Consider the following 25,057-nt stretch of genomic DNA (forward strand, 5'->3'; position numbering starts at 1 on the left):
AAGAAGTCAAAATCTTGGCAAGTACAGACAACGGCAAAGCCAATTAGCCATAGAAGCTTTGAGAGAACTGAGTTCTTCGGATTCATCATTCTTTGCTGTTCTAAACCTTTAGAAAATTTTATGTGGTGTACATACACATACGTTTTCTTGTATCTCTTATATATATTTATGACTGAAAAGATGGAGACATGTAATATTATGTGCTAGAAATCTTGTTGTTAATTATTTTGTGAATGGTGTTTCTTTCTTGAGTGTGTAACGGAAATTTGATGCTCTTTCTGGGTAATTTATGCCCATTGTTTGTGAAAACAGGAGAATGGGACAATCCATTACATGATATTTGTTATATGTTTGCCTTGCTTGTCGGCTTCTTATGTAAGGAAATGATGGCATTCTCTATAGCCAGGAAGATTCTCATAATCTTTTGCCGATTATATAGGAAAGAAAGATATCGACAATCTCTTGGAGAAAGGAAACTGATTAATTAAGGTTTGGAAAATTTTATTTAAGGGTTCGTGACTTGGTTTGATTGTTTAATTATGGGACATTCATAAATTGTTTTGATTTTTTGTTTGTTTAATGAAGAAAGCCCTTGGATGATGTTTTAAAACATGGTAAATTAGAGCTACCGCAAGGTTAATTACAAATATTTTTTCATTGTTTGAAAATTTTTTAAAATATTTTTATGGACTAATATACCCCGTGGATGATTTATTTCACCCACCCATTTGTTTTAATATATTTTCAAATATTATTTTTTTTTAAATTTCAGTAAGAGTAAAGTAAGTACACCTCACGTCTAAGGTTGCATAATTATTTTTCATTTGAGAGGGGCTATTTATAATTCTAAAAAATATGTAAAATTATAATTAATAATCTAGAAGAATATTTTGGTTAATTTATCACAAAAATTCAATGAAATCATAATTGAGGCTAAAGGAATGAACTCGTTGTTAGATAAATTTTAAAAAAGTAGAGGATTTGTAAGTTTTAAACAACAACACGATATTTATAATTTATCCTTATTAACATTAAATCAATCTACCCGAGTTAGCCAATGGAATCCAGATAACTATTTATATATTTAAAGTGGAATAATTAAAGCATAATTTGGAGTAAAGAACGCCAATGAAGACTAATACAGCATCACACAATACATTTAATCCAAATCGTACGAGAAAAAACATTTCAATACGCCTTGTCCAATATGGAACAACACCTATTGATATTATTCTCGATACAATGACTCTAAGCTGTGCTGGTACGGGCACAACTTTTACAACATACAATCACTTCTCTGAATTCATAGAATCCAAAGAGTTTATTCAAATAAAATGAGCTAACAAGTCACTAAATTAAAAGATCGGAAACTGAAGGGGCGGTTTTTTGCAGCGAGTAGGAAACTTAGGACACTCAATTAGGTCTTTGCCGGAAGCATCGACACACAGATAAATCTCTAATATTTGTCGGTTTTTCGATGAATCAGTATTGCACGTTATGGCTGGAGTGTAACCAATTCCAGCTTTTATGGCTTCCCTTATTTGAGGTTCCCTGTAAAACTGGTCGTTTGGCTGGATTCCTGCAATATATTCGTATAAAGACAGCTTTTTTTTAATATTATTAGCCGTAGTCAAATAATTATTGTAAAAACTTAAATGATCAAAACATTTTTAATGAATTTTAGCTACAATTTAATTTTCGTCTCATTTGTGAAAACAACATTCAATAACCATCAACGCATGCACCTATGATTAATCAACGCGACGTACTATATGTTCATCGAGATATTTTACTTATTAGCCATGATAATTAGTCAGTATAAATATATGTATATATATATATATATAAACTTTTCTATAGTTGCTTTAATTGGATCAAGACGTGGTCAAAATTACTAGACGTATAGATCTTAGTTAGAAAAATGATGAGAAGCAAATATTGAAGGAGAAAATGGACAATTGTTACCTGCATCCTCGAGGACTTTAAGGAGGTTAACTTTGTTCTTAATGTTGAGAGCTGCTTCAAAGTATGAATGCTGGTCTAGAACTGACTCGGAACAAGTACCATGTTTCTCCCATTCATGAGTCCAGAATCTGGTACCGCCGTTCGTTGGGCAAGCCAATGTTGGCCAATCCACTTCCATTTTGCCAAGTAAATCCGAAATCTGTAGTCCGTAAAATTGTCATTAGCCTGACAAACATACATACATACATACATCTGAAATGCGAAGAAATTAATGTTAATTACCTTGGTTGCATTATAGGGGCTATTCGGGTTGCAGTTGGATGGATAGCTACCATTGTTGTAATTAGGCCAAAGGCCGTGGATAGTGAAGTTGGCAGCGGGCTTTCCAGTGGTCGGGTAGCAGCAGGCCTTTCTGGTGTCACAGTATGAGCCTGGCCACTAAATAAGTTGATATTTTTAGATGGAACATACATAGATGAATATGATAGACGACTTTCTTTATGTAGCAAGTCGTCAAATAAGAGTAGCTGAGTTACCTGTTGCACGAAGTAAAAGAAATCGTAGCCCTGTCCCTGTGAAATGCTCAAATGTGAGAGACACTCAAGTAATAGAAGAAGCTCCACAAGGATGAACCAGCTGGATTTCGCCATGTTGGTGTATTTTGGTGTGAGAGGTCTCAGCCCTTCGCCATCCATATTTATAACCAAACTTCATCACAATCCAAACAAGAACCACCGTAGCCTTATCACCAAGTGTGCCTTCTTGTACTATTACTAGGGTGAATACATCTCTATCCCTGATATTTGTCATAATTACAAAATAATTTCGATTGTATAAGAATTTTTTTTACGGTAAATTCTAGCCTAGATCGGGTTTGAGCCTAAACTAAATCAATCATATGTCAAGTGCAATACATTTACTGTGTGATTGGTGTAAAGTTTAGAAAAAGTGACCAACCACATAATTATATATACTTGCTAAATAATTGATAACAATATTATTATTTTATGAGGTGCATGTAGATTTTCTTGTGGCAATTGATTGTATCATAGGTCCAAGATTTTATCATCTCAATATGTGGTGTTCTTTATTGTATTTCCCGTTAAGTAGATACTCGTGTAGGTGCGTACATGGAAAATATTATTAATTTATTAATTAAAACCAAAGTGATATGCTAGTATATTATGTGTACGATGATAGTCAGATTACATTTAAATACGGATTAGGCTTGTACGTATATATATATATATATATATATATATGTATGCAGTTTCTTTTTTGGCAGCCTTACAATATTTATATGGGATAAACTACGATGAGCTTTTCTAAGATTTTGTATAATTATGAATATTCCTCATTGTTTGAAAATTTATAAATATCCTTTAATATTTTATGAAATTATCTAATCCTATGGGTATATGAAATTATCAACTTTGCCCTTACTATATTTTTAATTTTTAATTAAAAACTTATAAAAAAACCGAGCTGGATGAATGAAAAGATTTTAAAAATTATAAAAAATTATCCACTTAGTCCATAAAAAAAAACTAAACAAATAAAAAAAAATTTAATTTTTAATCCACAAGACATTTTGGTTAGTTCACTATAAAAAATGGATGGACACCTAATGGATTAGACTAATTGTTAGACGACTGTTAAAAATCGGGAAGTATTAATAATTTTTCAAACAATAAGAAATATTCATAATTATGCCAAATCTCATGGGAGGCCGTTACAATTTATCCTATTTATATATAATTATCAAATGCATGCGCTTTATATCCTTTACATGAAAAGATACGTGCGTTATATTTCTTTTTTACATATTGCACATGAATAAACATGTATTTAATTAAATATCAAATCTGGACTTCAATTTAAATTAAATGAGAAAGTGTACAGTTGATAATTGCTCGTTATTTTCTTGGGTATATATCACTTTTGATCCCTCATGTGGACCTAGCATGATGGGATGGGTAGCCTCACTACTCCACCAATAAGTACACTAAGTTATTTTACTAAATGAAATATTTTTTATAATAATGTAAAACAAAAAATATTTTAATTTTTATTATTAGGATATATGGAATGATAATCATTGATGTTGATTGATTTTAAGATATTTTTTTAACATGTTTTTCATTTTACAATTATGTTTAAAAAATATTTCATTTAGTAAAATTTTTGAGTGTTGTACTTGGTGGAGTGGTGAAGCCATCTATTCTTTGATGTTAGGTCACGATTTCATTTTCTTTTGGTAGTGGAAATTTTTTTTTTTTCACCAATTCGTTAAAGGATAACTGTAGGGACCAAAATTGATGGAATTTATAAATTTGAGGGACTAAGTCTGATGGAGAGAAAACATGAGGAACCAAATGTGAATAACTGACATAGTTAAGGGACTAAAAGTGATATTTACCCTTATTTTCTTTATTTAGTGTAAATACCCCTATGATAAGTTAGACTTCTAATATATAAATTTAAAAGATATTTTCATCATTCAAATATTATTTTATTTTTCTCCGGAGCTCGACAAGCCATTTATATCTTCCAAAAAAAAAAAAAAAATTAATTGAATGGTACGTAAAATTCGACTGAATTCATATAATGTAAATATAAATTTTTATATAACGATCTACGAAGCATAGATTGAATTTTAGTTTTTGTATAAATACATTTTGCATTCTTGAACTATGCATAAAGTACATTTGCATCCCTAAATTAGAAAACATAACAAAATGGCCCCTCATGATTACACTAATTTTTTATGATAAAAATGCCCTTATTATTTACATTCCTAAGAATATCTCTATTACAATCATTCTCCTAAATATAGCTCTAAATTATTTTAAAAATATTTTGTTTATAATTAACACTATCCAAAATTTATAATTTGTATACTGAGTATAAAATCTGTATAAACTCCATAAATTTATAATTCTTATATTTCTTGCACAACTGGTAAAATTTTTTACATAATTGTTGCTTGTGTTGTTATATATATTGATTTTTTAAAAAAATAAATTATCAATATAAATTTAAAATATTACATTGAACATATATATACTATAAAATATGCAAATCTATAATATAGTTAATATATAATATTGTATATTTTTTAAGTAATGTTATGATGATATATTTTTATTATATGGACATGTAATTGAATAAAAATTTATAAGTTATATAACATACTATTTCTATAATAGTGTATACATTATGCATTGACATATATTTAGATGTACTTTATTAACATCATTTATTTACTTTGTAAAATATATTTGCATATATTGAGCTTATAAATATTTTTTGTGTTTTTTAATTTATATAAAATTATAAATATTATTTTTAAAATAAAATATAAGTAAAATTTCAAATCACTAAAAATAGTTTGGGGGAGATATTTTAATGAAACATATTTTAGGAAGTAGAATAAAAAAGTATAGGGGTAAGTGAGAAGGAAATTTATATTTTATCAATGCCAACTTATTTTATCAGAATCTTTCACATTTTAGGAATATAAATAAAACAAAATATATAGTTTAGGAATATAAAGTGTATTTCACCATTGTTACTATTCTTGCATGTGAAGGGTTGTCCTCCCACAAATGTTTTATTATATTTTGGTCTTTGCACGAGATAGGTACATTTTGTAACTATACTAATATATCATACTGTCTTCATCTGATGTTCTACCACATTTCTACCCACATGTGTCGTGGCCTTATCGATGTTCTTGACATTTCATATGCAAGATCCAAGCACTTGCTGAAAATTGAGGTTGGACATATTCATATATATCTGTGTTGACAGGATTTTAATACATGATATAAAAACAAAATAATTCAAGTGCATAATGCTTACATGTTTGTGGCTATAAGGTTGCGGGCCGATCCTTGTCGTGGCGTATTTTGAAATGTAAAGATATCACATAGTAATTTTTTGTTTATCTCTTTTTGTGAGGTCGGGAGAGAACCATGTATTGATCCTTTAATCATTCGAAAAATACAAAAACCAATTGTTGAAACATTTTGCTACTATTTGCTGTAAAACAGACAAAAATAAATATATAATAAAAATAATTACATTTATGTGTCTTGATCTATATCTTTCTATATAAATTACTTATATTATTTGAATAATTATATATACATGCATTATAAATATTGACATTATTACACTGATACCTCCTCTCTCTACAGATAATGCAATATTTAATTATGATCAATTGTCATGGTTAAAAACAAAATAGCAGTAGCAAATAGTCTATGATTACGGCTATGCAACGGTTGTTGGTTATGATATTTGTGAGGATGACTAAAATATTTGTCGTGGCTAAAAGTAATGATATATATTTTTACCATAACTCTTAATCGATAAATAACTTTTTTATGGTGGAAAATTTATGTCTTCGTGTTATATATTATTTTCTTCCCTTATTATATAAAGAAAGGCAGTCCCCAAGAGATTCTCATAATCTTCTTCGAAGCGAAAAGAGATTAGACTCGATCTCTTGGAGAAAGAAACTAAGAAAAAATTGGAAAATTTTACATTAATATTTGCTGACTTGGTTTGATTGTTCAAGCGTAGTAGATTCGTACATTGTTTTTTATTTTTTATTTGCTTTAGATTTAATAGGTTTATGAATAATTTTGGTTGTCAAGTGACTATAGAAAAATAAGGGTTTGATTATATTTAGGATCATTTCAAAAATGTGAAATTGCATCTTTTTAAAAAAAAATTTAAAAATTATACTTGCACTCCTCTCGATGAATTTTTGTTTACAACTGTACTACTTCCATTAAATTTGGACGAAAGATGTTAATCCCAACACAAAAAAATATATAAACTTTCAATTTTATGTCTTATTCAACATCCATTATTAACAATATGACTAGTTCTTTAATTATCAGCGGCTATTTTTTATCCAACAACAACAATTTAGGAATAATATTTAATGATAATTACACCATTTTTACTTTATATACATTACGTTTACCCCCTTACAGAATAAAAAAATTAGGAAACTATTTTTTTCAATAAATTATACAGAAATGCTGAATGTGAGGTAAAATTGAAAGTTTGTGTAATTTCTTTTTTGGCCTCCACATTTACATCCAAACTAATACAGTTGTAAATAAAGAATTTTTAAAAGGGGTGCATAATTTTAAAAAGTTTCTTTAGAGAAAATGTAATTTTCCATTTTAGAGAGGGTAAATATGCAATTGTTAAAGGATAACTTTTTCCCAAGAAATGAATCCATGCATATATATGTGGAATACAAATTATATAGGGGCTTAATTTTACGACAAACAATGAGTTCCATGAATTCTGAGAATCCAGAGTTTATTTCAAATAAGATGTTGTGCAACCAAACAAGTCACTAAAAGATTGGAAACTGAATGGAGGACTTGCATTTCCTCTTGGGAAGAACTGGACACTCAATTAAGTCTTTGGCAGAAGCATCAACACACAGATAAACTTGGAAGAGCTGCCCGTTTCGTGATGGATCAGAATTGCATTCTACGGCTGCATCATAACCGGTTCCTGCTTTTATGGCTTCCTTAATATCCTCCACTTTGTAAAAATTGTCGTCTGGTCGGATTCCTGTAAAGTTCGGACAAAGAAAACAAACTTTTGGGTACGTATCATCTAATGTTTAGAGCAGTTTTCCGATTGACACTGCCGGAGAATGTCTACAAATTAAATGCACGACATATTCAAAGATTATTTTACGTCCAGGAATGTTTAAATTGATTTTACTCGAATAGGTTCTTCTTGTTAAAATTAAAATAAAGCCATTTATGAATAATTAGGAGGTCGTTTGAAAAATATTATAAAATTACAAATTTACCCCGACCGCAAAGGCGGCCAGTCACCAAAGGAGCCGGCTTGCCAACTCTATCTGGGGTTGAATCCGGTAGGTTTAGGTATGTAACGTACGTTTATTCAAACTCCAGATTCCAACAAAAACATGGTCCAAACAATATTTGTCTGAGTCATAACAAGTAGAAGAAATGTTGAAGGAGAAAATAAACCCATTACCTGCAGCTTCGAGTATGTGAAGTAGGTTAACCTTGTCCTTAATGTTAAGAGTAGCTTCAAAATACGAATGCTGGTCTAAAACTGACTCAGAACAAGTGCCATGTTTCTCCCATTCATGACTCCAGAACTTGGTCCCGTTGTTCGTCGGGCAAGCTAATGTTGCCCAACTCACTTCCAGTCTACTAAACAAATCCGAAACCTGCAATATATATATATGTAAGTAATTAAAACATATATAGTTTCACTTTAGTACATAACATACACAGAAAAAACGGAATATACCACCACGATTGTACGGTCCATTTTTATCAGCGTGGTTGACTGGTTGTCGTTAACCTGACAAACAATGTATATATATTGAAATGTGAAGAAATTGGATGAAACTAATGTTGTGAATACCTTGGTTCCATCATAAGGGCTATTCTTGTTGCAGTTGGATGGATAGGTAGCATTGTTATAATTAGGCCAAAGGCCGTGGATAGTGAAGTTGGCGGCGGGCTTTCCGGCAGTGGGGTAGCAACAGCTTCTTTTGGTGTCACAGTATGAGCCTGGCCACTAAACAAATTGATAATTTTAGGTTTGGTTAGATAGCTGAGTGACAAGTTGAATAAGAGTAGATAGCTGAGTCACCTGTTGCACAAAGTAAAAGAAATCGTAGCCCTGTCCCAATGAAATGAGACATTGAAGCAGTAGAAGCTCCAGAAGGATGAAGCTGCACCCGGATTTACCCATATGTATTTTGGTCTCTGAGTACTCCGCCTTTCATGTTTATTATCAAGACAAGCTCGGCATAAATATATGAAACTTTTAGTCCCAACCCACTCAAGTTAAATTTAAATTAATTGTATGGCATGTGCAATATACTTGTTGTATGATTGATGTATAATTCAGAGAAAATGATCAATTACATAACAACTGTGATAAACTTATTTTGTGATTGGTTTAATTCAACCAAATTCGATCAATTCTCCATTATATATCCTTATCATGCACGTGAAAGCCTGACCCCCCAACTCCATTTTTATTGTATTTTTCTCCATTTTTATTGTATTTTTCTACTCTCTCTCTCTCTTTCTTTTTTTTAACTTTTATTAATTAGTCGTTGTGGCACGCTGTCCTGCTTGTATATAATAAATAATATATAATATTGCATATTTTAAAATATATTATGAATAAAAAAAATAATATATAAACAACCACCATATTTCTTAAAAATAAATAAATAAACAAAAAAAAGAAAGGAAGGAAGCAACATAGAAAAAAAAACAAAAATTAAGGATATTATCGACATAATAATAAAATTGGTGTTACGACACTACAATTTATTAGAGAAAAAGGTTTTTTCTTATTTATTAGTATAGATTAAGTAGTACAATATTGCATGTTTTGTGACGATAGTTTTGCACATTTGTGTTCACATGGCGGATCATGCAAGATACTGGAGAACGTACTGGACCCAGAAGATGTTGGAAATAGGAAAAAATTGCAAGTAATAATATTGTAGTATGTGCAAAATACTTTTATATAGGAAAAAATTAGTAAAGTACTATGTATTTTTTAAAATAAAAAAAAGTATATCTATGGATAGAAAAATATATAAAATTATTATTTTTATAAAGAAATAATTTATTTATTTATAATACTATAGAAGATAAATTACATTAAATTGGTAGAAAATATATATGTGGTGAGAGTTTGACATTTATGTGGAGAGAGGGAGAGGGTTTTGTAATAATTTAGAGCAAAGTATGATGCATAGAATATGTGATTGATTATAAGATTGTGGAGCTATATATTTAAAGAGAGAATTCAAATATTGGAAAGGTAGCGTGTGATCAAGTCAAAAGATATCATAGCACTATTTTGGTTTTATATTTTTTTTATATGCTATGGTCTAGGGACTGAAGCATGTGTTCATTTTTTTCCTCTTATTTTAATATATATATATAATATATTATAAATTTGATAATTATTTTTTTTAAGAAAAAGGCTTGGATTTTGTAAAAGAAATTAATAAATATTTAGAATAAAGTACAAATGAATTTTCTTGAGACTTGTCATAATTAAAAATATATTATCGTTGTTTGAAAAATTATTTATATCCATTTTAACGGTCGTATAGCCCAATTCGTTAGTCTTTGTTAGGTTTTCATCCGTTTTTTATAGTGAACTGACTAAAACATATTTGTGGACTATAATTTATAATTTTATTATTATTTTTTAAATTTTTTTATGGACCAAGTGAACAATTACTCTATAACTTTTAAATTTTGTTCATCCACACAGTTTGATTTTTTTTTATATAATTTTTCATTTTTTTAAAATAAGAAAAAAATACGACAATGACAAAGTTGACAATTTCAAGTCTTCATACAAAGATTATATAATTTTATCACATATCAAGAAATATTGATAATTTCTTAAACAATGAGAAACTATTCATCATTAACTCTATTATCTTCCTCTCACCGATAACGGTCTCAATTAGTTTAAAACACCCAAAAGATTAAAGGGATAATTACACCTCCCTTCCCTTGAGGTTTGGTGAAACTCTTTATAGTTTGAAAAATTATATATAACATTTCTGAACTTTGCTTCCATCTAATAAATAAGTCTCATATTGGTCAAAATTCATGAATTTGTTGATATTAACAATAAAATTGAATAAAAACTAATATTTACCATCGAATGACTTATTGCAGGTCAAATAATTTTTTTCGAACTAAACTATCCTCATAATGGTGAAATATATCTCCTCACATGCATTAACGAGTGAAGATGTATGAAGATAATTTGGTCATAAAAAGATTTATTTGACCTGCAAAAAATAAGAAATAAGTTAATTAAGGTTAAATATTTTTTTCGAATTTTTTTTGTTAATATAAAAAAATTTAGTGAATTTTGACTGATGAAGGGACTTATTTGTTAGATTAAGTAAAACTTAAGAGTGCTAGATGAAAATTTTTAAACTATAGAAAATTTACGTGTAATTACACCAAATCTCAAGAAAGGAGAGTATAATTATCCCAACTTTAAATTGTAAAAACTACTCAACCCGTTTTACGGAAACTTGTTGGGATTGGGTCAAGACCAAATAATTAGATCCGAATGCCCATTCCTACTCCAAACATATAATTAAAGTGATAAAAGTGCTTTAATAATATCGAAAAAATACTTTGATTTTATCTATGAATGTACACTAAAATATATTTATATGAAAATCAAATCAGAATCTTTAATCTAAATGTATTTTTATTTTTCATGAAAAAACAATAGAAAACTTTCAGAAACACTAAAATAAGATTTAAAAATGAAAAGCAGACCAAACTTCAAATATATTTGCAGGGAGAGGGGGGGAGAAGAGTCGGTGTTATTATCCTTGGCCTTGGGGACCTGAGTGATGTTAAAATTTGGGAACAAGTCATTATTAGCCGAAACGGCGATAACCACTACAATACAATAGCACAATACATTTCACTCATCTATTGCCTTATTTTCTCCTTTGGTTGGGCAGAAAAGTCGCGATTTCTTTTCCATTCCGATTTCCCTTTCTTTCTTCATCTTCCAGGTATTCTTAATGCCCGCAGATTTATCTTTTTCCTGCTTACCCTTTTTCTTTTTTCGAATTCCATTCTTCTTGATTAGATATTGACTTTTGTTTCGGCTTCCTAAGATAAAGAAATTCTCTGATCCCGCTGCATATTCCAGCGCGATCGGTTGATTTTCTTTCGGTTTCTAATCTTCCTTGAAATACCCACTATAATTTTGTCACGAATTAGGCCTTAGATTGTGTAATCAAGAAAAGTGTGAATTGTTTGTGACGTGGGTTCATAGAGTTATTCTGTGTCTTGTCTGAAATGGGTTTTTCGTTTTAGTTTCAAGAATTTGCTTTGAGGTGGTTTTTTTGAATGTGCAGGTAAAATATATATATGTATCACGGCTTTGTAAATAAAAAAGATACGAGCTTTATTATATTGTAATTTTGAGGTGAATAGATAATAACTTTGTGAAGGAAAGGGGTAACTTAGTAGATTGTAATATCTTGGTGTTTTTGTTCAGAAATTCTTGTGTTTTGTTGCTTGGGGTGGTGGTGCTGTGAAAAAGTTGTAAATGGGTGAGCATTTGGTGGTGAATGTGGACCAGCTGCCAAAGCCTGAGGCAGTTGGACCTAGCGAACCGGTTCCTTGGGCGATGGAATTTGCACCCACTGGAAAGAAGCCCGAATTGGTGGGGTCCTCGTCATCCACGGCATCAGAAGATGATAAGGTGGTGGTTGTGGTGGACAATGATGATGCTGATGAGAAGGCGCCCCTGATAGGGATGGGGGAGTGCCGAATTTGCCAGGAGGAGGATTCTCTCAAAAATTTGGAGAGCCCTTGTGCTTGCAGTGGAAGTCTTAAGGTAAAAACTCTCTTTTGATATTTATTCTTTTGGTTTGAGTTGGTGCTAATTGTATAGTCTACCTTATTATAACGAATAATTATGCTCTCAGAAATGATTCAAGGAGTTGGGGCTAAAACTAAGCTTCGATCTTTGAAATGATAAAGTAAATGCAATTTGTGTAACTGGAATGGTGTTCGGTTCTAGATATGCTCCGTGTTCTAGTATTCTGATCTGAGCTGACAGGATATTGCATGGATTAGATTTTGTACTTTGGTTTTGGTGATATAGAATTTGCACAAGTTCATTCCAGATGGTAACATGTAGTCTCTAGGTTTGTGTATTCAAATTGGCGTAGCATTATTTTCGCCATTAGAAGAAGAAATTAACTCGTGCAAAATGGAACTAGAAAGCAAATAGTTTGCGAGAATTTATATCGCTCAAAGTAAGGTTGGCTACAAAACTTTGAATATTTGCTTTTGAGTTTTGAATGAAAATTATTTGAACTTTCCTTGATTCATTGGCTTTATATTTCTTAATGAGGTATCATTTCTCCTTTAATACTGTGTATGGATAGTAAAGGTTTTTCCTCCCCTCCTCTTCACTCTTCCTTCCGCTCAGAATCTTATCTGTTTGATGGCTTGTTTAGATTTCAGTTTATCCTTTTGCTTTGTGTTACTATGGTGAACTTTTCTCTTACCTTTCTGACAGAGGATCTTATTTCATCAAATAAGCTAGTTAACGTTTTTATGAAACCTAATTGTTTGGCAGTATGCTCATAGAAAATGTGTTCAGCACTGGTGCAATGAGAAGGGAGATATTACTTGTGAGATCTGCCATCAGGTATGTGATGCTCTCTTACATTTATTACTTTGTTTATTTTTATGTTAGTGTCTGAAGACCAAATAGGATAGCTTTTTGGGCACCCTTCTTGAAATTTAGCCTCTTAAAGCAATATGGATTCCAAACAGTGCAAAATGGTAAAACTAGCTGATAACTTTATACTTTCCAGCAAACAATAGTAATTGGAGGTGTTCTGTTAATAAATTTACCAAACATGACAGATACCAGTAAATTTTGTGGCAAATATTTATCATTATGGTTCATGACAATGTGAAGGCAGACATACTGACTTTCTTGGAATAGTTTGAGTAAGAATGGTTGTTTTCAGAGAAGAAAAATTGAAGTGTCTTCTATTCTATTTAGCTATAGCTCTTGGTGCATATCCTTAGAATTGCATTAGTGTTCTGTTCCAATATGGCTAACTCATCCTCTGCTTTTATCATTTGTGTATGCACCTCAAAATATTGGTGCACCCACCAAAGGGGATATCCACCGTGAGAGGATGGTGGCATTTGATGTAATTATCATTCATTCTTAAAAAACAGGAGACTCAGCATCTGTGTGGCTCGCAAAATCGTTTCTTATTCTAAGCATATCAGATTCTAGTGTTTTCTCATATTATTGCAGTGCATCTGTATGTCTCACAAAATGTTTTCTCACAAAATGGTCAATCATAATGTTGCCACTTTCTTCATCTTGATGTGCAGCCATATCAGCCAGGTTTTACTGCCCCTCCACGACCTCCATCTGATGAGGCTAGTGTTGATATTGGGTAAGTATTGGTTTCCGCATGTTAGAATCAAGTCTGCAATGTTTATGCTAGCAATTTTTCTTCCTCAACACAAAAAGGAAATGAACATTTGAGTGACAATTCAGAAGTTCTACCCTAATTACTTTTTAGCTTAATTTTGATAGGAAAATGTCCATGGTCATGACTATGGTTGTAATCCTAATTTGGTGGCTATTCTGTCTTTCAGGGGAGTATGGCAAATTTCAGGTGCTCCTCTGGATATGCATGATCCTCGCCTTCTTGCAATTACAGAGGCTGAACGCCAGTTGTTTGAAGCTGATTATGATGACTACAATGGTGCAAACAACAGCGGCACTGCCTTCTGCCGCTCAGCTGCTCTAATCGTAAGCCTTTACCACAACAAATCATTATTGACGTTTCTTAAATGTACTTGATTTGAGAGTTTTGCAAAAGAAAATGATGCATGCAGTAAATGCTCTTCCTGGTTGCTTCTGGTACAATGTCTAATGTCGCTATGTTTATCCTTTTCCATGGAAAGTTAAATGTGGTAGAGAAAAATATTTTATACCATATATATGAAATGCCTGCCACAGCCATCTCTCTGATACGAGAAGTTTAATTCAGGGTTTCCACTTTTTCTTTCATCTCACTTTAATTAATTTTGAAACGCATTCTTCAGATCTGAAGATACAGGCTTCTTTTGGAAATAATTGAAATTGATGCATTGCAATAGAACAATGGACTCAGAGATGGGTGAAGGTGATTCTTTGAAATCTTTGTCGGAGAGGGAGAGGGGAAGGTGGGGGAGAGGGAGAAAGAGAGGATCTTAAGGAACCTTGTCAATCTGAATCTGGATACTGTTATGTAAATCTGAAGGTTGCTGGATATCTTTGCAGTCCTACAGTTTATCCAAACAGAATTAATCTTTACAATTTGGATTATGTTACTTTTGCAAAGGACTTTTGGGATTGACTCTATTCCAATCTCTTCTTAGTGATTGAGGGGATGACCTTGAAAGTTTCCTGAAAATACTGCTCTAGACACTAAATTCATTGTAAAATATAAGAGAAGTATGCATTTATATTGCTGCTGTGATTTGGCAGTTGATGGCTCTTCTGCTACTGAGGCAAGCTCTTTCTGTTACTGATGATGGAGATGGCGAAGGAGATGATGATGCATCAACTCTCTTCTCTGTAAGTTGATTTGAATTGTGACTTATACTGTTTCTCGGAACCTGTAACTCAAGGTTAATGTTACTCTGATTTTTCCGTGTCTTTCATGAATTCAGCTATTCTTGCTTCGAGTAGTTGGTTTCCTTTTGCCTTGCTACATCATGATCTGGGCCATCAGCATCTTGCAGCGCCGTAGGCAAAGACAGGTAGATCTTGCTTTACAGCTTCACATTTCTGAATTTGTTTCAGTTCCTTTGGAACTGAAGAATGTTAGATGTGAATGCAAACTTTTGCATAGCTGCCATTATAACTTTATGATTTGCTTGGAACAGGAGGCTGCAGCTCTGGCAGCAGCCCGCTTTGCAATAGTGGTTCAAGCAGCACAAAGCAGAGGTCTCCTTGTCGCCCCAGCTGCACCAGCAGTCGTTTCACAGCCTGATCCTCGCCTGGGACGTGTTTGATCAAATAACAGTTTCTCTATTGGCCATCTGACATTGAGTTTCTTTCATTCTGTTCCATCTGTATATACTGTCTTCAGAGCATCATCCACCAGTTTGACAATGGTTATTCTGTCGAACAACCTAAAATCAGTCAAAACTGTTTAGTTAATGGTACCTTTTTCTTTTGTGTAATATAACCTTTGCCAGTTGGTTCAATTTTTACCTCTACCGTACCTCTTGCTTTTCTTAATACTTACAATGAATGGAATGATTCGTTACCAGTGTAAAGCAAAGCTTCAGAGCGTATTAGACTTGGTGCCTTATGGTGACATTCCGTTTGCCATGACCCGTTTTTCCTCTAGAATAATTTTTCTTGCAGAAAAATAACCCCATAGTAAAGATTATGTCTTGGTCCAAGCAAGATTTAGATAATTTGGTTTTTTGCCCTTTAAACTACAATTGGTGGTAGGGACTTGGACAATGGAATTGTCCAAAGATCAGCAATGGAGCCCATATGTTTAAAAAGGTCTAAAAGGTCATTACTTTGAGACTGCATCACCTCCAACTCTCTCCTGCGGAACTAGACACTTGAAGGACAATCTTCCTTTTCCTAATGCGATTTATAACTTTTCGAGGAGTGTCGGAAGAACACTTTAAGGTTTTAATAGTAGCGCTTTAGAGCATGTACATGTCCTACAATGAGTACAAGGAAGTGGTCCCCAAATCCAGTTACGGCATCAAAGCTTCCGGAATCGGAATTTGGCTGAAGAAATGTTTGAGTGCAGTTCTTGGAAAGAATTGCATTCTATGTAGTTGCCGTGCAAGTTTATCATAATTACGGTTTACATACGTCGAATTGTACCTTTTGCGTTCTATATTCTGATCCATATTAGTTTGTGGGATTTGAAATCGAAACCTCATATATCAAATACTCAGTCTTTGTTGTCACGAGGAGTGGATTAAGTGCAATAAAGGCCTAAACAGTGAGGAAGAAGGGGTTAAGTTATATGGGTCTCTTTGAAGATTGGATTCTTGATTTCATGTGTAGGCCATTACACATGCAAAGAGGACCCGAGCCGTCATCATCAGCTTCCTATGCTGATATGCATAGATATGGTAAATGCATATCAAAGCATGCAATGCAGGTGCAGACACTGTTTGACAGCTTGAACCTTGGAGAACTAGTTGTAAGAAGATCAAAGACTCTTTTGAACGCAAATTGGAAGATTAAAAGAGAAGGAATAAGTCCGTTTATGCGAGCTTTCAAAGTCGGGCTGTATTTGTTGGACCATTACTACTTACCACCCCTTCAACTCAAAACGCCTATCGAATCTCATGAATGCAAACTCAAAATAAAGCACAGAATGTTCCAACTTTGCATGTGATTTTGTATTTGATTAATGTAAAATAAAGTGGATAAAGGAAAAAGATGTTGGTCTAACTTGGAAAAACAACCACCACCATAACTAAATAAAAGAAACAAATTTTCACAAGAAACCAGGTTCCCTTTACTTATTTTTCTTTATTTTGGGGGGTGGGGTAAACAACTGACCTTTGTTTCTTGTCTCTCCCGATAGTGTTGAAAATTTACGTCATTCTGGTTTGCATGGGGGAGAGCTTGGAATTCTAAAGTGAGATCTGAAATGGCATAAAGTTAATGTTTGGTTGTTTATGAGGGGAGATGTTCTATTCCCAAATCCTTTTCCTTGCCCCCATTTTACTTTTTATGACTGCTCACAGATCTTCTGTTTTGGCTGCTCAACAGGAAACTTATTTCTTAATGACTAAGGAAGGATGGTTTAAAACAATAACCCCAAGATCAAGAATCTTGCAAACTGATATAATACTGCATTGTGGTGGCATGTATGCAGGACGGGATGATGTGGAACGTGGGCGGGACTTCAGGAGGACTGGATTGGCCTTTGTTGAAGAAGACAAAAGCAGAGCAAATGATAAAAATGTTGGGAAACTTAATGAAAAAGATGCTTAGCTTCTTGAGGATGTTGTTCCAATCACCTTTATTCATCCTCTATTCAGATTCTTTCCTATAACACACTTAATTTGCTTAGATTTGGAGATATATGATTGAGGATGAATCTGAAACTCTTGTATTGATTCTGGGGCCCTCCCTGCTTTATGCTTTAAATTCCCCTCCAAATCCTATAAGAAATATATCTAGAGTAATGGAACATAGGAACAGACGAGTTGCAACCTCAGACCTCTATATCCTCTTTGTACTTCACCATAAAAAGCATACTTTGGTCGCCCTTATCCTCCCAAAGAAACCATGGATCATTACATCCATAGGGCGTTTATGTTGTTCGTTTGTGTAGGGTTACTGGCACTGCAACCAAATGAAGTTTGTGGATTGAGACGTTCTGACCTTGCTCTCAGACGGGATAGAGGGGATCGACTGGTGATGGTGAAGAGCCATCGCGTCCTCAATGCAGTTCATGTGAATAACCTGAACACAGACAAGAAACCAGCACCAGTAAACAAGAAATTTGATTCAAACCAATCAAGCAAAAGGAAAGTTCGAAGAGGATCAGATCCCATCCATAACAGAACTTGATGTACGTATAAACAGCCTCGGTGAAAAATCACATGAGAGCAACTGAAGTCGGAATGAAGACATGCACAACTATGAACCACAAAGTCCTAGACATATGTGGTTGGTTGAATCATGAATGGATTTTGTCTTTCTGTGTTGGAGGTTTTGACGTAGAGCTATGTGTATAGTTGTAGAAAAGTGAGGTGCTGCCCATGGAAGTTTAGTGACAGAACCAAAGCATTTCCAGCATGCATCAAATAGAGAAGTACAACAGAAGGGAGCCCGGCTTGTGAATACCGTAAAGATGTGTGGTTTTTCACTTTGAAGATTTGGTCAGTTTGATTTCATTATTTCTTGGTTTTTAACAGATGTAAGGGTTTTTTGTGTTTTTCCTTTGTCCCATTCTCTTCCATATCATACATTTGAAGCCATAACATGTTTTAAACTTCTGTTCCAGCTCCCAACTGAACATGACTACATTATTGTAAAATATCACAATGGAGTGCTGGAGCAATGAACATTCATCAAATGTTTCTAATCTATCCAACCCACTTTCTTTGTTCCAGAGTATTTTTGTTCCTGTGGGATGGTTTTATATTGATTCATCAATCACATGAGTTCTTCAAGCAACCAGGATTCATTCGTTGCAGTATTTTGATGCATCTTTATTCCATCTACAGTTGAAAGTAGCAGGTATCACCAACTGGCAAACTTACAGAAAGAAGCAGAACAGTTACTTTCTAAGCTGTTTACTATCCACCACCCTGCCACCAGCCAGGATTGTCCGATCAATATATTTTCCATCGTGGGCCGTTTCAAGTCACAAACGCAAACTCTTCGCTTGAGACCTCGAAAAATAGTGCTTGATACAGTTCATTAAAGTCAGGAATAATACAGTCAAATTCCAACATACACCAAATATTCCTTTTACAGTGGCAAGAACCTAAATTCTCTTCATGTCAGAAATGGCAGACAGATTCTTTTATCCTCTTACTCACTGATGGTTGTCTAGTAACTTATTTATTCATGCTTTTAACCTACGCAAGTGAATGCCGCATCAGCCACATAAAAATGATTGACAAATCTTCGACTTTATTCCATCATATCTTCCACATCCATCAACCGTTCTTCGTCCGAAAAAACAAAATCAGGGTATTTATGTACAAGAATCAATGAACAGTACCAGCACAACGGTCAAGTACAAGAACTTGCACTACATCAATTTATTTATAGTCAACGAATCCAGTTTCCTATAAAGTAGCTAAACCTTTTTGTTTACTTCAAAATTAAAGTTCATGAACTTGTCTTGTAACAGAACATCGAAGGGGAATGAACTTAGTCTTACATTAGACAACACCTTATTAGCTTCAGTACTATTTGGAAGTTTGAAGTCAACAGCGTTAGTGTTGGCTTCTAAACAATCGTTAACGTCAAACTGTGAGGAAAACAAGTCGAGCAAATCAGGAGCAAAGTCATCCCAAGTAGCAGTGCTTGAAGAAGTATATAAACATGACAAGATTGTTAAATTAGCTGCTGGAAAATGCAAAACAAAGTACTTGTGTCTAAACTAGAAAATCCAGCTCTTGGTTTGTTTCTATTTTCTAGTTGTGTGAGAAAATTATACGATAGATCATGAGATCATAATAAGGCAGTAACTTAAGGTGGGATGCACTGTACTTTCTCATAAGATAAATCATGGGACTCATAATTTGATTATAATCTTTTTATCCACTTTACATTTTCATGGGATTGTGACGACGAATTTGTAATAATTATGACTCAATCGAATACTTCACAGTAATAAAGGACTCCTATAATCACGATCAAGAAGGATCAATGCTGAGTGCTGGCTTGGTGTAACGTGGTACAGAGACAAGTATAACCAGAGGAATAAAAGACACACGAGGGAACAGTGTCTTTTGTGGGCGCAGTCCATTTGCAAATGATAGGATGGCCCTGTTCTCATGGCTGCTGCCCTAAAAAATCATACAAATGTTGTTTTTCTCTATAGTTAATAATACACATACTCTATTATTTATGAATCAAAATTATGATTTATTTGACTCAGATATTCAGCATGTCCAAATGTATCATTAGCCTATTCTACAATGTTAACCATAGTTCCAACTAATTTGAAACAATGTTGGAAAATTAGACCTGAATCAATTATATAATTGATGATTGTATAGTAAAAATTATTTTCTCAACCTTCTGATAAGACCTATATATACGTATATAGCTTTTAATAAATACAAAAATAAAATAAAATCAGTGGTTATTAATAAAATTCATGCAAAAAACCAAAATTCTTGAATTAATGTCACTTGATATGAGACATTTGATTTCCTCAATTATTAAGTACAGACATGCATGGGAAAAGACTGTCCTGGACATAACATAATTAAATATTTTCCACCAATTGTCCTATGATTATTTTTTACTTCCTCCCAAGTACTTTTCCATAGTTCTTCTTTTGCTTCTGTTGTCTATATGCTCCGACATCTTTCCTATAGGAGTCCAGTGGATAATTCGAGTTGCTATTTCTACAGTCTATACATTGTACTAATTTGATCTTTTAAAATATGTTTTATTATATACTCTTACTACACCCGAATTGAATTTAAAATTTTATTAGATAAAATATTAAATTTTAGTTTCATTCGTATTTCTAATGTTAGATCGAGTTAAATGAACATTCACTAATTTTAGATTTTAGGATCTGATATTTATAGCCCAAAAAAAAAACTAAAATAATTAATAACTAGTGACGTATTAGTCTAGTGATTGAGATTAAGTTTAAAATCCCATGAATAAATTTAAAATTACAAATTTGAGTGCAAAAAAAATGAATTATTATACTTTGTTTACAATAAAAATAAAAATATCAAAGGTAACACAAATCACAAAGTACTGTACATATATATATATTTATGAGTTCTATCCTCTGTTGTAAGGACATGGATCTTATCCACCCTCACTTTGGCTGGTCTGAGATATATTCCCACTAATTCATCCTTATCTTCGCGTATTTGATAAACTCAAATCGGATGGATGCTAATTGCTCATCCCCGAATTCGCGATACCTTGTAACAGTCTTATTTTTGAATAAATTGGTTATAATAGAATTATAATTATTATTAAAATAGCACAACAATTTACACGTTATTGGGATTCAAACTCAAAATTCAGGCTACCAGCAAAATTGCTATTTAATATTTTGAGACGGTGCATAAAAATGAAATATGAGTGCGAAAAAAAATGAAAATTATTATTTGAAAAAGGAAATATGTAAAAGTGGTAATTAATAATTCATTTAAAGATTCAGAGATTATTGGGCATTATTCTGCAGGTTGGTTGAGGTGCAGCAATATGAATCCCCCCACCCCGGGCCTCATTATTCAGTCAAGACATTAAATATGATTATTTATTGCTGGTCTTGCATTGCTCGTGTTTTCCATAACTGCAAACTTTTCCTCTTGCTGTTTGCTGTTTTGCAGTCACCTACTCCAACCAATGCACCTACCCTACCCTGTTCAATTCGTGGGTTTTTTTTATCATTAAAGAAGACAACATACAGTTAGTTATGTACACTTTGACATGTCCTAGAATTTTGGTTAGGGACACAAAATACTAACAACAACAACAACAATTCAAACATAAGCAAAACTCTATTTTGCCCTATAAAATGATGTGGGTCCACTTCTTATCGAGTTAAAGGATTAAAATGCCATTAGACTTTAAGAAAATTGTAAATACTTTAATAATTAAGCAATATATCAATTCGATCAATATAACTAAACACTATGAAATAAATTATAATAAACTCACATAAAGTAATACTACCACCCACGCGTCCAATGAGACCCGAACACATAGCTTCAAACTTTTTTATGAGACCTCAACCTAATCGATAGGTTTAGACATTATTGACTTATATAATACTTTCTCTTAATACCTTGAAATGACTCATTAAGTATCGAAGGGCTATAAATAGAATTTACCCAGTGCTCACCCGATTGTGTATGTTGAAAGCATGATTTAAGTATACAGCTTGAAATCGGATAGCTCAAGAAAATTAAAGATTTTAAACTAGATTCAACCTTGTATTGAACTTTAAATTAATATATGTATATATATATATATAACTTACCTCAAATCAATGTTAATATTGCATATCATAGGAAAATTATTAATCAAGTTGAAGAGTTGATGAAACTTGTAGTAAAATTGGACATAAGTGTGCTGAAGTCGCAAACTTAGGCGTGCTTGTGATCATGACATTGTCCTAATCCACTAGTTAGAGGCATTGACTCCTAACCAAATTAAGACCTCATAATCTTACTCATCTGTCATTTCTAACTTTTTCTAAACTTTGTTAAAAGTCCTTATGTTATATGGTATTTATACATACACATATATATATATACATAGTGTGATGATCAATGTCCTATTTTTTTTAAGCCGTTTAAGAAAAAAGAAAAACGAAGACCCTACACGGTATATACATTATATGTTCGAACATTAAGATTGCATTTAGATTGTAAGTATATGATTGTAGGTTTTTAAATTTATAGTTGGTTGGAGGGGGGTGGGATGGAGCATTAATAAACTTTAATTATTTCAATAATTATTTTTAGTTAAATTTGTTGACAATTATTACGATAAGTTCAAAGTCGACTCAATATTGATTAAATGTTTCTTTAAAATTATTAACTCAGGTTCAAATTCAAACCTCTAAACACGCTTTAAATTTCTTTAAACCGACAAGACAACCATATCTATGAAAGAGCAAAACACATCAATCGTTAATTCTCGCGTGACATCGCGTTTTACGGGTCTGAATCTGATGCATCTTGCACTAACCTCTGCTGTCTGTGTATGCGACACTTCTTTGTCCTTTTCCTTTTTCTTTTTCTTTTTTCGTTTAAGCTTGGTAGTGAAAATTTTGATACATATATGTAGCAATGACGTAAATCGCAACATAGTATGATTCCGGTTTCAATAAATTCGATGCATTTATTACTATGAATTTGAAATTTAATAATTTCAAATTCTTACATTCAAATGCAACCTAAGGGAATATATCTCACTACAAGAGAATTGGAAATTGTTCACAAAAATATCAAGTGATCATCATTTTACAGTTATCACTAGAAATATATATTAGGTGACAATAATTTTTATTTTGTCACTTTGTAATTATTAATGACAAAAATTATGTAGAAGGTTGTCACTAAATACAATTAGTGACACATCTATTGTGACAACTTAGTGACAACTATTATTTATTGTCACTTGGTCGTCAATATACAAAAGTCACCAATTATATTTATTGACTGCTTTGTGCACATTGTTTTATCACTACTTCATGCTGATAACAATTTTTATAAAATAATAGTAATTATTAAAATTATGAAATTTATTGATATGACAAAATAAATATTTTTATCACTAAATACATATAATTAATGTCAATATCAAAATTGTCACTTAATTTTTCTCGTCACTCATTTCATTTTTTTTAGCGTCCGTATATAAATATTCAGATTCCAAGAAGGCTGTAAGACTTCTTAATTATTCTCTATAAGTAAATATTACAAAATTATGAAAAAAGGAGAATTATTATTTATTTTTATTTCTTCCCATTGATACTGAATTTCTATCTCATCTCTTGACACTTAGCAATCCACTTGATTAATTAAATACAAACTTATAGTAAGTCATCATGAGTATTTATTAATTAAAGATTAATTAAATTAAATAAAACAAAAAACTGAATTATGGCTAAAAAATTATATTATATATATATATATATATATGATAAAATTCATTTAATTAAGTGAAAATTGTTGCATATTAGGTCCTTAATTAAATAATAATCTTCCACTCCCGAAATTTTATTTATTTAATTTTGGTATCTAATAATTGTTTTAGTAGATAAGACTTGACTTTGAGAGCCAAATTGCGGAACTAAATGTGATTATACATTCAACTAATTGATGATGCATTAACAGTATCTATCAAACGCATTGGATTGCAACATCATTATCAATACGCCCAACTTAATTTAATTGTGTTTTGAATTTTATATTTCCATTAATTACCCTCCACTTATATTATTTAATTAATTATGATCATAGTCTAAGTAACATGTCGAAAAATCATTAGTTAAATTAGGTAATTAACATCCCATAACTTCGTCGTCACGTGTCTAATTAATTTCTTGACCTAAATATCTCATTAATTTCTTGGTCTACATTCTTAAGAAAGTGGATTAGTACTCTAAAATAATTATTTGGAAGCATAATTAAACAAAAATAAAATAAAAATTCTCTTTTTTCTCCCCTATTTCATTGTCGAACACTTATCTCTAGATTCCCTCTCATATATTTTTTAATTATATTATTTTATATTTTAGCTAACTTTTTATCGGGTTATTGTAAATTAATAAGTACAGATATCTAATCGAGTGTGCCGAACTATTAGTATTTTACTGTATTTGTAAGTATTTTATGAGATATAGCGCACCTCTATTACCCTACAACCACCACATGTAATAAGTTGTGATGATAGTAGGGGCCAAGTCCTCTTCCCATACCGTGCATCTGCCACGTGTATACATGACCATCAGTATTTTTATTAAAATACAGTGATGATAATCTATAGTAATTCAATTCATATAATTAAGAATAATAATAAATTATATTGATTTAATTAATATATCAATACAATAAAGAATATTAATATATTATAATAATTTAATAGTAAAGTTTTTGAATTCATTCCCTTGAAATTGTTGATAAAACTGATTGGTATATTTATTTCATCACAACTAAGGTTGGTGTGTGAATTGTGAAAGGGTTTAATTTTGGCTCCGGCCTCCCTTATTACAATACCAACCCCTCCAATT

General features: G+C 32.1%; 5 protein-coding genes across 7 annotated transcripts in view; 2 read left to right on the top strand and 3 right to left on the bottom strand.

The window, feature by feature from the left end:
• Positions 1–204, bottom strand: part of LOC105156758 (ribonuclease 1-like) — a 1,795-nt gene extending 1,591 nt beyond the window's left edge. Inside the window, exon 1 of the mRNA XM_011072975.2 lies at positions 3–204. Within this exon, the coding sequence (XP_011071277.1) occupies positions 3–89 (87 nt within the window). The 5' untranslated portion in view covers positions 90–204. The remainder of the gene's footprint in view (positions 1–2) is intronic.
• LOC105156533 (extracellular ribonuclease LE-like) lies at positions 1,130–2,691 on the bottom strand. The gene is made up of 4 exons (XM_011072690.2): positions 2,502–2,691; positions 2,248–2,403; positions 1,966–2,164; positions 1,130–1,579 (listed from the first exon to the last, which is right to left on the bottom strand). The coding sequence occupies exons 1-4, from the start codon at positions 2,658–2,660 to the stop codon at positions 1,356–1,358; spliced, it is 738 nt and encodes a 245-aa protein (XP_011070992.1). The 5' UTR covers positions 2,661–2,691; the 3' UTR covers positions 1,130–1,355.
• LOC105156534 (extracellular ribonuclease LE) lies at positions 7,236–8,802 on the bottom strand. 2 transcript variants are annotated; one of them, XM_011072691.2, is made up of 5 exons: positions 8,641–8,802; positions 8,410–8,565; positions 8,293–8,346; positions 8,011–8,209; positions 7,236–7,572 (listed from the first exon to the last, which is right to left on the bottom strand). In XM_011072691.2, the coding sequence occupies exons 1-5, from the start codon at positions 8,740–8,742 to the stop codon at positions 7,349–7,351; spliced, it is 735 nt and encodes a 244-aa protein (XP_011070993.1). In that variant the 5' UTR covers positions 8,743–8,802; the 3' UTR covers positions 7,236–7,348. The 2 variants fall into 2 exon arrangements, with proteins under 2 accessions (XP_011070993.1, XP_011070994.1); XM_011072692.2 differs by lacking the exon at positions 8,293–8,346 and having other exon boundaries at positions 8,641–8,801.
• LOC105156535 lies at positions 11,397–15,829 on the top strand. Of its 2 annotated transcripts, none has more exons than XM_011072693.2 (8): positions 11,397–11,578; positions 12,070–12,411; positions 13,162–13,233; positions 13,941–14,005; positions 14,211–14,367; positions 15,088–15,177; positions 15,273–15,362; positions 15,489–15,829. In XM_011072693.2, exons 2-8 carry the CDS (start codon positions 12,121–12,123, stop codon positions 15,615–15,617), a joined length of 894 nt encoding a protein of 297 aa, XP_011070995.1. In that variant the 5' UTR covers positions 11,397–11,578; positions 12,070–12,120; the 3' UTR covers positions 15,618–15,829. The 2 variants fall into 2 exon arrangements, with proteins under 2 accessions (XP_011070995.1, XP_011070996.1); XM_011072694.2 differs by lacking the exon at positions 11,397–11,578 and adding an exon at positions 11,624–11,926.
• Positions 17,884–18,168, top strand: LOC105156759 (CLAVATA3/ESR (CLE)-related protein 45). The gene has a single exon (XM_011072978.1). It carries the CDS (start codon positions 17,884–17,886, stop codon positions 18,166–18,168), a length of 285 nt encoding a protein of 94 aa, XP_011071280.1.

The sequence above is a fragment of the Sesamum indicum genome, linkage group LG2 (assembly GCF_000512975.1).
Source record: "Sesamum indicum cultivar Zhongzhi No. 13 linkage group LG2, S_indicum_v1.0, whole genome shotgun sequence".
Taxonomy (NCBI): Eukaryota; Viridiplantae; Streptophyta; class Magnoliopsida; order Lamiales; family Pedaliaceae; genus Sesamum; species Sesamum indicum.

Coding starts and splice junctions, on each gene's coding strand:
- LOC105156533 (XM_011072690.2), bottom strand. CDS start 2,660: ATGGATGGCGAAGGGCTGAGACCTCTCACACCAAAATACACCAACATG. Junction 2,404..2,501: donor TCTTTTACTTCGTGCAACAG/GTAACTCAGCTA, acceptor CAACTTATTTAG/TGGCCAGGCTCATACTGTGA. Junction 2,165..2,247: donor GCCCCTATAATGCAACCAAG/GTAATTAACATT, acceptor TACGGACTACAG/ATTTCGGATTTACTTGGCAA.
- LOC105156759 (XM_011072978.1), top strand. CDS start 17,884: ATGGATCATTACATCCATAGGGCGTTTATGTTGTTCGTTTGTGTAGGG.
- LOC105156535 (XM_011072693.2), top strand. CDS start 12,121: ATGGGTGAGCATTTGGTGGTGAATGTGGACCAGCTGCCAAAGCCTGAG. Junction 12,412..13,161: donor CTTGCAGTGGAAGTCTTAAG/GTAAAAACTCTC, acceptor ATTGTTTGGCAG/TATGCTCATAGAAAATGTGT. Junction 13,234..13,940: donor CTTGTGAGATCTGCCATCAG/GTATGTGATGCT, acceptor CTTGATGTGCAG/CCATATCAGCCAGGTTTTAC.
- LOC105156534 (XM_011072691.2), bottom strand. CDS start 8,742: ATGGGTAAATCCGGGTGCAGCTTCATCCTTCTGGAGCTTCTACTGCTT. Junction 8,347..8,409: donor GCCCTTATGATGGAACCAAG/GTATTCACAACA, acceptor ATTGTTTGTCAG/GTTAACGACAACCAGTCAAC. Junction 8,210..8,292: donor TGGACCGTACAATCGTGGTG/GTATATTCCGTT, acceptor TATATATTGCAG/GTTTCGGATTTGTTTAGTAG.